We start from the raw sequence: 15,811 nt of genomic DNA, 5'->3' as shown, positions 1-15,811 counted from the left end.
GACAAAGGGCAGCCCTGGCGGAGTCCAACTCTCACTGGAAACGGGTTCGACTTACTGCCGGCAATGCGGACCAAGCTCTGACACCGATCGTACAGGGACCGAACAGCCCTTATCAGGGGGTCCGGTACTCCATACTCTCGGAGCACCCCCCACAGGATTCCCCGAGGGACACGGTCGAATGCCTTTTCCAAGTCCACAAAACACATGTAGACTGGTTGGGCAAACTCCCATGCACCCTCTAGGACCCTGCTAAGGGTGTAGAGCTGGTCCACTGTTCCACGACCAGGACGAAAACCACACTGTTCCTCCTGAATCCGAGGTTCGACTGTCCGACGGACCCTCCTCTCCAGGACCCCCGAATAGACTTTTCCAGGGAAGCTGAGGAGTGTGATCCCTCTGTAGTTGGAACACACCCTCTGGTCCCCTTTCTTAAAGAGGTGGACCACCACCCCGGTCTGCCAATCCAGAGGCACTGTCCCTGATGTCCATGCAATGTTGCAGAGACGTGTCAACCAAGACAGCCCTACAACATCCAGAGCCTTGAGGAACTCCAGGCATATCTCATCCACCCCTGGGGCCCTGCCACCAAGGAGTTTTTTGACCACCTCGGTGACCTCAGTCCCAGAGATGGGGGAGCCCACCTCTGAGTCCCCAGGCTCTGCTTCCACATTGGAAGGCATGTTAGTGGGATTGAGGAGGTCTTCGAAGTACTCCCCCCACCGACCCACAACGTCCCGAGTCGAGGTCAGCAGCGCACCATCACCACCATATACAGTGTTGACACTGCACTGCTTCCCCCTCCTGAGACGCCGGACGGTGGACCAGAATCTCCTCAAAGCCGTCCGAAAGTCGTTCTCCATGGCCTCCCCAAACTCCTCCCACGCCCGAGTTTTTGCCTCAGCAACCACCAAAGCCGCATTCCGCTTGGCCTGCCAGTACCTATCAGCTGCCTCCAGAGTCCCACAGGACAAAAGGGTCCAGTAGGACTCCTTCTCCAGCTTGACGGCATCCCTCACCACCGGTGTCCACCAACAGGTTCGGGGATTGCCACCACGACAGGCACCAACCACCTTACGGCCACAGCGCCGGTCAGCCACCTCAACAATAGAGGCACGGAACATGGCCCATTCGGACTCAATGTCCCCCACCTCCCTCGGGACATGGTCAAAGTTCTGCCGGAGGTGGGAGTTGAAGCTACTTCTGACAGGGGGCTCTGCCAGACGTTCCCAGCAGACCCTCACAACACGTTTGGGCCTACCACGCCTGACCGGCATCCTCCCCCACCATCGAAGCCAACTCACCACCAGGTGGTGATCAGTTGACAGCTAATGATAACATAAAATACATTTTTCCACTGGTCTGTGCTGTAAATTTGTTTTCTGTATGATTCCAATAATTGTGATCATTTTTATAGTCAAAATCGCTGAATTTGCGCATTTCATGTTCAAATAGAGGAGAGAAACGTGAGGTGCGGCAGTGAGGAACCTCACCTCCCCTCGGGCTGCGCTCTCCCTCACACACGGGGATGATGCGCATGCCTGTTGCTGTCTCTTTGTATGTCGCCAATATAAGGTTTGCTGATGCATTTATTATGCACCCTGACTTTCCGCGTTCTGGCTAATATCTTTAATAAATATGTGTGACATATTTAATATAGTTTTTTATCAGTATGCTGCTGCTGGAGTTTGTGAATTTCCCCTTGGGATTAATAAAGTATCTATCTATCTATCTATCTATCTATCTATCTATCTATCTATCTATCTATCTATCTATCTATCTATCTATCTATCTATCTATCTATCTATCTATCTATCTATCTATCTATCTAGTCTTGCTGATCTGACATAAAACCGCAGTGAGAAGTCACAAAGTGAGGCAGACAGTACCGTGCTGCCCTGAAGGGGGCGCATGTGAGCCCAACAGGTGCTCGTTGCTGCTGTTCTTATATGCAGAGGCTCTCAGCGCCAATAAGTTAGCGAGATCAGAAAGTCAAGTGCACTGCAGTGGTCCGTTTATTTTTATTTTTTGTTCTGACTGACTGCCAAAATAGAAGATTAAGATTTTTAAAACTAAAGAAAAGAGGACTTTTAAAAGAAAGTGATGGAGATTTTCATGGAGAAGGTGGGTGCATGGACTTCATTTACAAATAAAGGTAAGACCATAAACGGTTTTCAATTTTAAAAAAAATGGGATCAGACTAAGAAAAAAACAATCCAATATTTAAAAACTAAATACTTAAATAAAATATTCTTTTGTTTTTTTTTGTTATCCTTTTGTTGATCAGTCTCTATTAAAATTCCTTAAAGCATCAGAATAAAAAATTGAAAAAAAAAATTTCAATTAAGGTCAAATTGAAATCCGATTTTTTGTATATCATTCAATACTTTCATTTGTATTGAATGAGTATGAATTGTGGAATTGCAACAGCAAATTTAGAACACATGGAGGGTGAGGAGCCAATGCGCTCTCTCCACTCTCTCTCTCTTGCCGCGATGAATGTAACGTTCTTTCTTAGCCAAATGTGAACCTTTCCTGTCTATGTGTGTAAAGAATGTTGATGAAAATTGAAACATAACCAGTAGTCAAGGTACATGCTGGCTGCCAACTGAATAGTGAATAAGCTACTCTTTTGGGTTCATATATTTGTAAATCTGACTCTGAAGGAGTCGCCAGCCATGAACCTCACCACACGTCACTGGGAATGAGCCCATGGCTAAACATGTTCTAAGAGAGCACCTCCTGGAGGGGATGGAGGGTATTTTTCATGACGTCATCCAATTTTGCCACCATCCTCTTTTCTACAACAGTTTCCAGTGTGTCCAGGGTTCAACCCCATGATGGAGCAGGCTTTCCCTATAATAATAATAATAATAATAATTCTTTGCATTTATATAGCGCTTTTCTCACTACTCAAAGCGCTCAGCAATTGCAGGTTAAGGACCTTGCTATAAGTTTGCTCAGGCATTGTGTTTCTTCTGAGCTCAGGTTACTTCTCAGGAGATCGCAGTATAGAACACCACACTGGCCATTATGGACTGTGTGGCGAGTGGCTGGTGGTGGTACCCAGCCGGGACGCCCAGAAGGACCAGAGGAGGGCTTACGCCTCCTCCAGACCATGAGGGGGCAACCGCCCTGGTGGTTTTGGGGACCACGGGAACTGAGCTTGGAAGCTCAACCCTATAGGGGCCCCCCAATGCCTGGAGAGCCCTGGCCCTCAGCATTTCCACCACACCCGGAAGTCCTGGGGGGAAGAACACTAGGGACATCCGGAGTGCTCTGGGTGCGCAGCTGGTACTTCCGCCACACTGGGGAGTGCTGGCAGAGGCTAATTGGGAGGCACCTGGAGCACATCCGGGTGTGTATAAAAGAGGCTACCTCCCTCCATTCGATGGCTGGGGTCAGGAGGAAGAGAGACAGAGCTCGGAGGAGAGGAGTGGAGGTGGACCAGAGAAAGAGGCATTGTACAGAGGCCTGGACTTTGGGGGAGTTTTGGGTTTGTATGTGCACTTGTGTAAATATTCATTTGTATAATAAACGTGTTGTGGGTGATTTAAAACCATGTCCGCCTGTCTGTGTCCGGGCCAGCTACCACAACTGATAGAACATTTCCAACTGCTTGCTGCACACATCAAAAGCCCTGAGCCTCCTTAGGAAGTCCATTCTGCTCTGACCCACTGTGTTGTCATACCAGTCCAGTTTGTTGTTTATGTGACGATTCCCCCCCCCCCCCCAGGTAGTTGTGGCTCTGCACCACTTCCATGTACTCCCCATGGATAGTGACAGTTCTTGGATGCTCCTTGGCACACCTAAAGTCCACCACCAGCTCTTTTGTAACCAGTTGAGTTGCAAGTTGTTGTCCCTGTACCACAAGATGAAGTCCTCCACAACCTTCCTGTATCCTGACTTGTCTCCATTATTAATGCAGCCTATGATGGACTAATCACCCGAAAATTTCTGTAGATGGCTAGCGCTGGTATTATACTGTTGTGTATACAGGACAGTTCCCTGAGGTACTCCAGTATTACACACCACCATTTCAGACACACACAGTCCCTCAGCCTCATAAACTCCCGCCTGTTGGTCAGCTGTCCTCTCAATCTTGGAGATTCATTCCACACAACATGATCATATCCGACAGAACTTGCAGAACCACTACTGGTCCAGACTTTGGTCTTGTCACATCTGGACTGCTGCAACTTTCTGCTGGCAGGAGAGCTGGCATGTGTCACCAAGCTGCTGCAGATGATTCAAAATGCAGCGGCTCAGACAAGGTGGGCACGAGTCACCCCTCTCTTCAAATTCTCACATTGGCTCCCTGTAGCAACACATATTAAGTTCATATCCTTAATGTTCAGAATGCAAGTGGGGGAAAAAAGACAGAACTGGATGTCTGCACCCCGGTTAACAGGCCTGGTGTGCTAGTAAAGCCTAGCAGAATGGGAAATGCCCACATTGTGCCTCAGATATATTTATACATAAATAGTCATGGCACTGTAGTATGTTGTGCAACGATACAATCTCGTTTTCATCCTCCTACACTGAGCTGTTTAAAGCTGCGCCTTTTCACCGTGTGATGCAGTCTCATTTCTCCCACTTCAATTGAACCCCAGAAAGATTTGCTTGTGAGCTTTCTTATTATTTATAAGATTTTCTTAATGATTTGAAAGTACTGTATTGTTATTAATGTTTGAATATTGTTATATTTATGTTTTTACACATGGATTTTGCGAAAAGGGGCACAGGCAGATTGATACTCATATCTTCTTTTTCTTCTTCTTTCGGGTGCACCCGTTACGGGTTGCCACAGCGGATCATCTTGTTCCATCTCTTTCTGTCCTCGTCATCTTGCTCTGTCACACCCATCACCTTCATGTCCTCTCTCACCACATCCATAAACCTTCTCTTAAGCCTTCCTTTTCTCCTTTTACCTTGCAGCTCCATCCTTAGCATCCTTCTCCCAATATACTCTGCATGTGACTAAATCAACACAATCTCACCTCTCTGGCTTTGTCTCCCAACTGTCCCACTTGAGCTGACCCTCTAATGTCCTCATTGCTAATCCTATCCATCCTTGTCACACCCAATGCAAATCTTAGCATCTTTAACTCTGCCACCTCCAGCACTGTCTCCTGCTTTCTGGTCAGTGCCACCGTCTCCAGCCCATATAACATAGCTGGTCTCATGTCAATTCGCTTTAAATGATGTAACTGGTTAAGGGCAGGAGTTATTCTGAACAGTCAGCATGGGCTCAGAAGAGGGAGGTCGTGTTTTACTAACATGCCGGAATTCTATGAGGAGGCAACAAAAGGATCAAAGTGGAACATATGACATTATTCATCTTGCTTTCATAAAGCATTTGATAAGGTGCCATATGAGAGGTTGGGCATCAAACTAAAAGAAGTGGGAGGTCAGGGTGGGGTGTGTAGAAGGGTGCAGAATTGGCTCAGACACAGGAAGCAGAGGGTGATGGTGTGAGGAACCTCATCAGAATTGGCCAATGTTAAGAGTGGTGACCAGCATTGGGCAGTGTGGGGCAACTGCTATGTATAATATTAATAAATGATTTAGATAACAAGCTGGTTAAGTTTGCAGATGATACCAAGATAGGTGAATTAAGAGACAATTTGGAATCCGTTATATCATCACAGAAGGACTTGGACAACAGACAGGCTTGGGCAGATTTGTGGCTGATGACATTTAATGTCAGTAAATGTAAAGAATTACACATAGGAAGTAAAAATGTGAGGTCTGAATGTACAATGGAAGTCTGAAAATCGAGAGTCCACCTTATGAGAAGGATTTAGGAGTCATAGTGAACTCTAAGCTATCGACTTCCTGACAGTGTTCAGAAGCCATTAATAAGGCTAACAGAATGTCAGGTTATATAGCGCCTTGATGTGTGGAGTACAAGTCACAGGAGGTTCTGCTCAAGCTTTATAACACACTGGTGAGGCCTCATCTGGAGTCCTGGGTGCAGTTTTGGTCTTCAGGTTACAAAAAGGACATAGCAGCACTAAAGAAGGTCCAGAGAAGAGCGACTAGGCTGATTCAGGGCTACTGGGGATGAGTTATGAGGAAAGATCAAAAGAGTTGAGCCTTTACAGTTTAAATAAAAGAAGATTAAGAGGTGACATGACAGAAGTGTTTAAAATTATGAAGGGAATTAGTGCAGTGGATCGAGACGGTGACTTTAAAATGAGTTCATCAAGAACATGGGAACACAGTTGGAAACTTGTGAAGGGTAAATTTCGCACAAACATTAGGAAGTTTTTCTTTACACAAAGAACGATAGACACTTGGAATAAGCAACCAAGTAGTGTGGTGAACAGTAAGACTTTAGGGACTTTCAAAACTCGACTTGATGTTTTTTTGGAGGAAATAAGTGAATAGGACTGGCGAGCCTTGTTGGGCTGAATGGCCTGTTCTCGTCTAGAGTGTTCTAATGTTCTAATGTTGATATTTCTTCAGATTTATATATTAAATGAATTTATAATGTGTGGTGTACAGCTGGGGCTCTTGCCCAGCCGGGATGCCTATATAATGGAAGGACTTGGGGGAAAGAGCATGTTCAGGGCATTACCTCTCCCAAGAACGCTAGATGGCAGCCCCCCAGGGTTTCAGCAGTGCTTTAGACTCCCATAGGGCACCTTTGGAGTTGGAGTTTGGAGGTGCCCTGTTCGGCTCCGTGGGTGCTGCCAGGGGGCATTGCAGGAATGGCTGAGCCCTTTGGTGCAACACTTCCGCCACACATGGAACACTTCTGGGTGCCCTATAACAGGAGCCAGTTGCCACTACTCGGAGAACCAGAGTCGGAAGGTGGGGAAAAAAGCTTGCCAGGAGGAGTGGAGGTGGGCAAGAGACAGAAGAGAGAGAGAGAGAGAGAGATAGAGAGAGACTGCTTGTGCTTATTGTTCTTTGCTACATAGGTGGGAAACGAGGGAAAAACGTTTCCCACTCATAATAAACGTGTGTTGTGCTGAACTTGTGTCTGGTGTGTCAAGTGTTTGGGGAGCTGTGCGTCCCTTGGTGCCCACAAGTGATTATACTGCATTTGTAATATTATGTTGAGCTCATTTTATTTCATGTATGTCTTTACCGTTTAAGCAGTGGTGGTGATTCAGTACAATACAATACAATACAATACAATTTATTTCTGTATAGCCCAAAATCACACAAGAAGTGCCCAACGGGCTTTACCAGGCCCTGCCTCTTCACAGCCCCCCAGCCTTGACTCTCTAAAAAGACAAGGAAAAACTCCCCAAAAAAATCCCTTCTAGGGAAAAAATGGAAGAAACCTTGGGAAAGGCAGTTCAAAGAGTGACCCCTTTCCAGGTAGGTTTGGCGTGCAGTGGGTGTCAAAAAGAAGGGGGTCAATACAATACAATACACAGAACAGAACAGAAGTAACCTCAATACAGTATAAAAATAAAAATATTACCAGTACGGAGCTGAATTTAACAGTAGATTATATCCCATAATTTGGATTTGTTTAGAGTCCTGGAGACCTTGGCCATCACGCTGCCTTCCTCCAATTGGCCATTCCACAGCTGAGACAGCCAATCTGATGAAAGGACCCCTCTACCCAACGATTCCTGCGATCCTCCATCAGGGATGACTTTACCTTAGGGAGGCGAAACAAGTTGGTAGGTGCGCCGTGGCACCAAGTGCCACATTTGACAACCGAGAAGAGAAACAGAACAGATGAGGGTTAGTAACAAATTCTAACTGTTATATTACTTCTGTTTTAGTGCTAATGTGTAACAACAGACATGCTGTCTCCGCAACTCTAGTCAGGGTGTGGTAAACTGAAGTTGTGAGTCTTCAGCTGGGATTTGAAAGCTGAGACCAAAAGGGCATCTTTTATAGTAGCAGGCAGATCACTCCACAGTTTAGGGGCCCCCTGTAAGTAAAAGCTCGACCTCCCACTGTTATTTTATTAATTCTTGGAATTAATACAGACTGGCAGACCAGCTTCTTGAGATCTTAATGTGCACTCTGGTTTGTAAGTTATGATAATTTCAGACAAGTAAGCCGAACCTCAACCATTTAAGACTTTACATGTTAAAAGGAGGATTTGGAAATCTTCCCTAAACTTAACCGGGCACCAGTGTAAGGATTTAAGAACTGGAGTTATGTGTTCATACCTTCTTGTTCTTGTAATAATTCAGCACAGAGCAAGACATTCAAATCAAATCACATTTTATTTGTCACATGCAAATTCTACACACAGTGCAATATGCAGCAAAATGCTCAGCTTCTCAGCTCCACCAACTGTGCCTTGAGACAAAAAATAAGGGATGATAACAAAACATAACTTTATACATTCAAAAATCATAAATAGAATTACAAACATGTAATAAACAATAATAAATATAATTAATACATCATAAAAATAGCTAAATAGATGACTTAAATGGGGCAGCATGGTGGCACAGTGGTAGCGATGCTGCCTCGCAGTTAAGAGACCTGGGTTCGCTTCCCGGGTCCTCCCTGCGTGGAGTTTGCATGTTCTCCCCGTGTCTGCGTGGGTTTCCTCCGGGCGCTCTTTGGTTTCCTCCCACAGTCCAAAGACATGCAGGTTAGGTGGACTGTTGTTTCTAAATTGGCCCTAGTGTGTGCTTGGTGTGTGGGTGTGTTTGTGTGTGTCCTGTGGTGGGTTGGCACCCTGCCCGGGATTGGTTCCTGCCTTGTGCCCTGTGTTGGCTGGGATTGGCTCCGGCAGACCCCTGTGACCCTGTGTTCGGATTCAGTTGGAAAATGGATGGATGGATGACTTAAATAACTTAATGTCAGAGGGTTAACAATAGAGCATCATGTAGTCCTCGACATTGTCCTCATTCAAGAGGCAGATGGACGGTGGTCAGACGTTCCTCCTCGGTCCCTCTGTCAGGATTTCAGGCAGTGGTCCCGTTTACCTGACCACAGTACTCAGAAAAAGGCCTTTGTTGGGACTGGCTGATATCACGGATAGTTTCCCTTGCCATGGTCTGCCACTGATCGGTGTAGTACCCATCTAGTTATGGATTCAGCCGACTGCACCACTCTCTGCAGCGCCACATGATTTCCAAACCTGGCTGGTGTCCTTCCTATCAGAATCCTTTCAAAGGTAGATTCTTCCGTAAAGAAGAACAGCCCGTCCGCTACCATTGGACTTCGATGCGGGTTGGGGGCGTGACTTTCCCCCTAGGGGCTGTCCGTCACGTAGCTACTGCCACGAGTTCACTTGAGTCTGCCACTTCTGTGTTAGGAGTTAAGAGTAGCGGGCGAGATGTTTTCTGTGCTTTCTGGTTTTCTGTATCTGCAGCTAAGTAGCCTTGTTTTGGGTTACGTGCGCGCTCAGGAGCCGACAGACGAAGTGAAGATCGAAGTGTTATACTTGCCAGAAGACTGTCCGCAAAAGACCAAAAAAGGAGACATGGTGAACGCGCACTACGATGGCTTTTTGGCGAAGGATGGCGCCAAGTTTTATTGCAGGTGAGTAACAGAGTCCTCCACGATGCAGACAGACCACTGCGAAAACGCGTCTTCTTTTTGTAAAGATTGAGCTTTAATCCGAAGTCGCTTGTTTGGGTTACCGTAAATGCATAAGAGGGCGCATCAAAAAATTCCACGGTGCCCAAACAGATTGGGTGGTTGTGTATTGCTGTGTGCCATTAGCGCTTATTATTTCCTCATCAAAGTACAACCAAACGGTATTATTGAATTCTGCGCGTGTTTAACACAGAAATGCAACTCCTCGTATGCGTTATATTAATCAATTTCCAGTCCTAGTGACCCTGGCAAACACTTGGGTGCGGGGTGATCAGGCTATTGAACTGGAATTTCAGTATATGTGCCCACCGAGGACCAGTGCAACAGGGCGAGGGACAATCCACACTAAAAAGAGACATACAGGCTCTGCACAAAAAAGGGGGCTTCTTACTTGCTTTTGTTGTTTTCTTTCTTTTTATTTTTCACATTGATCTTTACTAAGAGGCCTTGTAACTTTACTTAACTCACATTTCATTCAGTCATGCCAAGCGTAAAAACAGATCCCTATGCAGTAAAAGATGAAAACAAAATGGTAAAATAATTCAATGACAACAAGTCTATTATTATAAGTAAGTAAACTTTTATTTGTATAGAACCTTTCATAGACATACAGTCACAAACAACTTCACATATGCAAAAATATATATTTAAAATTATTTATTAAAAAAAACTCATAAAAATTGCAAATATCAATATTCTATAACGTGAAAGAAATACAGCCCACAATTAACCCAATTCCTGTTAAACTGTTATGTCTTTAGCTTCCTTTTAAAGGAATTTCCAGTGCTCTTAAAGCACAGGGCCAGAGCAAGTGAATTCCAGAATCTTGGAGCTCCCACCGCAAAAAGCCTGATCACTGTGGGAGTCTTTTACTATGTTCCATTCACCTCAGATGTCAGAACTGGGAATGATGTCATGCCTGAGTTGACTGCGTTCCAGTTAAACTATTAGAAAGAAAATATGGACACGTCCGGTAAAATCTTTGTTGTGCTTGCTCCATCAAAATAAATAATGCACAATGTCGCATTATGTGTTATTTGGCGCATCCAGAGACCATAGCAGCATGTCCACAGGTAGAAGTTGGACAGCACCGTGTGTACGACTGATTTAATGAATCACAAATAGACTCGAGATCCTCAGTAATGATCCTTCCACTGTTTCTCCTGTAGAAACATTGTTGCAAATTCTGCTTACTTTGTAGTCAGGTTTGATTGTCTTGTAGGCATTCTGCTATGAGCAAGCACAGCAGGGCTGATCTGAGGACCCCACTAAACCATCCAGTCAATATTTGCGACAGGCAGTGTGTACAAAGGGCAGAGACTTGAATTTATGATGCAACACTTACATTCATGGTGAACAGTCGTAAGCTCTCATTCCCAGTACAAGCACCAGTGGAAATTAAAATAGAATTGCAAATCACTAATCCATTATTCACAATGAAATGCTAAGCTCAGGTTGAGAAGTATTGGAGCTGTTATTCTGGAGGAACTCTTGCTGCTTCTAGAAATTCTCGTTGACTGCTGACTGGCTGTTGTCATACTGTTCACACTGTAGCCAAGTTGATTTAATGTAAATTAAATTTTCTGCGTTGACATATTCACTTTAGTGCAGGCACATTTATAATGCGTTTGCCCGTACAGAACTTCCTTTACATGATTATATATGTTGAGGCTCCAATTAGGCTTTCTAAGACTGATGACGATCACTGATTTTCATGTTGCTTGATTTACCGATTTTGATATTAATTCCTCTTTTTTTTTATTCCCCTTTAAAAAACGTTTTGCACTAATCTCTTGCATTACTAGACACACAAGCCTTATGTCCTATATTAAAGTGTAATTTTATTATTAAAATATAGACCACATGTATTAACTGTTCATTTTTTATTAACAAAATGAGATTCTGTTGGCTTATTGTTCAGTGATCATAAAATACTAAAATAAATAGAATTTCCTTAAAATACATATTTTAGCTAATAAAATACTGTATGTAAAAAAATATTTATCCATAATGCATATGGCATAAAAGAAAATAAAATGCCTCTCATGATTACAAGTTGCAATATTGTTTCATTTTTTCTGGAACATGGCCTAATTTAAAAATAAAAAAAGTACTTTTCACCCTTTCTCTATCAATAAAAAGATATCTTGTATATAAACGTCTACACATGGGAGTGTGTGTGTGTGTGTGTGTGTGTCTGTCCGGCCCAGAGGTGCGAGGCTACAGCATGAAGCTCAAAGAAAGCGACTCTGTCACCAAAGTGACACCGCAGCCGCTAACATACAAGAGAGGAGAGCACGTCAGCAAAACGAAACCTCCAAGGAGAGAAAAACTTGCTTGGCTGCTGATAGATAATGGAGGCGAGCACGTCCGCAAAACGAAACCGACGAGGAGCCTCTAATACACAACCGATGCGATTGATTTATTGAAGTGTCAGAATCCGTGGCTTCTAGGAGTCCAGGCTCTTTACAGTACAGGTTGTAAGAAGGACACTATATAGTGCCCGACAGATTAGACACAGGAGGCACGTGTAAAATAAATTAACTATTTATTTTCTTTCCTGTGTCCCACAGGCAATACACAGACCCAAATAACAGCACACAATGAAAGACAAAAGCACCACCACTCCTCCCAGGTAACCTTGTCCTCCTCCTCCACCCGACTCTGGCCTCTGAGTTGTGGTCGCTGGCTCCTTTTATAGTTCACTCAGAAGTGCTCCAGGGGCTTGATCACCGAGTTCCGGGTGTAATGGATATGCTGCCCACACGGGCTCAGGAGTCCCAAACGCAGCACCCCCTGGTGGTGCCTGCGGGACCCAACAGGGCTGCACCCAACTCCAATTCCCATGGAGCCCTGTGGGAAACCGAGGCACCACTCCAATCCAGGGGGGCGGCCATCTAGCGTCCAGGGGGAGGGCTGCTTACCCTGAAGATACAGTGCAGGAGCATCCCGACCACCTGCCACAAGGCTTACACAGCTAGTGTATATATAATTAAATAATATTGGCAATTAAACACTGCCTAAATGTAAGTATACCTGCACTTATAGGTTTTAGTCATTTTAAATAATTATTTGCACTTCAATATGTTTGCTGTTAAAATATACATTTACTATGTTTATATAAACATGCAGACATTTGTAATTCTTGAGGTGTAATTATAAAATATGGATCACCGTTTTAATTATGTAGTACTTGTTTCTGACCAAAACTTCTGTGACACACAGCAACAAATAATAAGCACAGTACACATCTTTTTTTTAAAAAAGCCTATTGTTAGTAATTCTCAATTTCAAATTCATCTTTCTTTTCTTTTTCCAATTCAAAGTGTAAGCTTCTGAATTTTAAACAAGCACGCTGTCCAAACTCGAGCAGTGTGTCACGTTTTAATTTAAAGGACAAAATAAAAATGGTCTTAAAGTGGCTTTTCTTGCCATTTGTCTAGTTGCACAGGACAACTTCTCTGAGTACATGTTCTTCAGTTTATTACTCCATTTTCTTTAACGTAAAGGCTAATAGACCAGTCGCCTGTCTTTTGCTGATCAAACAAGCCTCCACTCGCTGCTCTTTGTTTACACTGCAGGAAGTTTGCTGCAAAAAAAAAAAAAAGGATGCGCTCAGGCTGAACTACCATATTACCTCATGTAAAGGAGCACTGCAATTAAATTACTGCAAAGTTTAGTAAAATGGGTTGAAAAATATCGGTTTGTGAAAATCGGCCGATCAATCGGAGCATCCCAAGCTGAGGCCTGATGCAATGTGAATAGCACACACCAAGCAATAGTCAGGGAGCATGTCGAATGTGTATAGTATCGGATTAACACGGAGGTACCAGACATGCCGAACGTACTTTCTGACCCAGTGAAACTCTCATGTAAAGGAACAGACTGTGCCACAGGTGTGCGGCATACAAGTCAAGGAAGGTTACACTCAAGCTGCTGTATATGACACACTGGTGAGGCTTCAACTGGAGTCCTGTTTATTTATTTAAAAAGCATTTTAAAAACAACATCAAGGCTGACCAAAGTGTTGTACAATAAAAACCCAACATATCAGACACACAGTAACCAAAGGGAAAAGTAACAGAAACACATAACCAGGGCTGGATTCAGACGAAATTGGGCCTGATGGTGCAGTGCAACAAAGGCCTATTTTTTCTCGGCATCATTGGTGCATGTGCATTCGACACTCACCGTACATGCGCACTCAGACCGACCAAGGAGCCTTAATTGCTTGCCAGCCTTTATTGAACATGAATAATAAAAACGATGTAGTATCGTAACAACTCGAGATTAACATCAAACTATGTAACATCAGCATTCAATAGCAATTGTCTGAAAAGTGCAGAAAAGGCTAAACCAGATCAACTTAACCTTGGCATATTGTCACCCTAACTACTGCGCTAGTGCTGCTTACTTATATTGCTGTTTTTCAAGCCTTAGCAAGCGCAAATTCTTTGATCATGTCAGTGAAGTCAAGGCTGCACAGCAGCTCATGCTCAATGCTCAGAAGCGCCAGCATGCTTAGCCTTTCCTGCCTCATTGAGGACCGCAGCTCTCCTTTGACTATTCCCAACTTTGAGAAGCTCTGCTCGCCGGGGGCATTGGACACCATCATGCACAGATAGATGCGCAACCCAATCTCGACATTTGGAAATGTCTGAGAAAAATTCAACGATGATAAAGAGGCAAGAATCCCCAAGATATTGCAAAAAACGCAGCATTAACTTGAAATCTTCGGTTAACAATAAACACAACGACGTTATAGTTAAGTCACAGTGCAAAGAACAATAGTAACTGTATAATAAGTAACGCTGTGTCTAGGCATCCGAAAGTGGGACTCTAAATTTCATTCCAAGAATTATTTTGAGGTTAATATAGCAAATGAAAACTGTTCAGCTTCCAGAAAATTCTCGTCTGTTTTCATCTGGGCCTATTTCAGGAATGGGCCTAATGCTACAGCATCAATAGCACCCACCTTAATCCGACCATGCACTTACAGTGTATCCAGAAAGTATTCCCAGCGCTTCATCACTTTTTCCACATTTTGTTATGTTACAGCCTTATTCCAAAATGGATTAAATTCATTTTTTTCCTCAGAATTCTGCACACAACACCCCACAATGACAACGTGAAAAAAGTTTACTTGAGGTTTTTGCAAATTTATTAAAAATAAAAAAATTGAGAAATCCTATGTCCATAAGTATTCACAGCCTTTGCTCAGTACTTTGTCGATGCACCTTTGGCAGCAATTCCAGCCTCAAGTCTTTTTGAATATGATGCCACAAGCTTGGCCCACCTATCCTTGGCCAGTTTGGCCCATTCCTCTTTGCAGCACCTCTCAAGCTCCATCAGGTTGGATGGGAAGCGTCGGTGCACAGCCATTTTAAGATCTCTCCAGAGATGTTCAATCGGATTCAAGTCTGGGCTCTGCTGGGCCACTCAAGGACATTCACAGAGTTGTCCTGAAGCCACTCCTTTGATATCTTGGCCGTGTGCTTAGGGTCGTTGTCCTGCTGAAAGATGAACCATCGCCCCAGTCTGAGGTCAAGAGCGCTCTGGAGCAGCTTTTCATCCAGGATGTCTCTGTACATTGCTGCAGTCATCTTTCCCTTTATCCTGACTAGTCTCCCAGTTCCCCACAGCGTGATGCTACCACCACCAAACTTCACTGTAGGGATGGTATTGGCCTGGTGATGAGCGGTGCCTGGTTTCCTCCAAACGTGACACCTGGCATTCACACCAAAGAGTTCAATCTTTGTCTCATCAGACCAGAGAATTTTCTTTCTCATGGTCTGAGAGTCCTTTAGGTGCCTTTTGGCAAACTCCAGGCGGGCTGCCATGTGCCTTTTACTAAGGAGTGGCTTCTGTCTGGCCACTCTACCATACAGGCCTGATTGGTGGATTGCTGCAGAGATGGTTGTCCTTCTGGAAGGTTCTCCTCTCTCCACAGAGGACCTCTGGAGCTCTGACAGAGTGACCATCGGGTTCTTGGTCACCTCCCTGACTAAGGCCCTTCTCCCCTGATCGCTCAGTTTAGATGTCCGGCCAGCTCTAGGAAGAGTCCTGGTGGTTTCGAACTTCTTCCACTTACGGATGATGGAGTCCACTGTGCTCATTGGGACCTTCAAAGCAGCAGAAATTTTTCTGTAACCTTCCCCAGATTTGTGCCTCGAGACAATCCTGTCTCGGAGGTCTACAGACAATTCCTTTGACTTCATGCTTGGTTTGTGCTGTGACATGAACTGTCAACTGTGGGACCTTATATAGACAGGTGTGTGCC

At 44.3% G+C, this 15,811-nt stretch overlaps 1 protein-coding gene across 1 annotated transcript in view; it reads left to right on the top strand.

Moving 5' to 3' along the window:
• Positions 1-9,193: 9,193 nt before the first annotated feature.
• fkbp7 (FKBP prolyl isomerase 7) overlaps positions 9,194-15,811 on the top strand; it is a 30,035-nt gene continuing 23,417 nt past the window's right edge. Inside the window, exon 1 of the mRNA XM_028806196.2 lies at positions 9,194-9,474. Within this exon, the coding sequence (XP_028662029.1) occupies positions 9,269-9,474 (206 nt within the window). The 5' untranslated portion in view covers positions 9,194-9,268. The remainder of the gene's footprint in view (positions 9,475-15,811) is intronic.

The sequence above is a fragment of the Erpetoichthys calabaricus genome, chromosome 8 (assembly GCF_900747795.2).
Source record: "Erpetoichthys calabaricus chromosome 8, fErpCal1.3, whole genome shotgun sequence".
NCBI classification, from domain to species: domain Eukaryota; kingdom Metazoa; phylum Chordata; class Cladistia; order Polypteriformes; family Polypteridae; genus Erpetoichthys; species Erpetoichthys calabaricus.
Note: the sequence above shows the minus strand (reverse complement) of the source record. Positions and strands in the feature narration are given on the sequence as shown.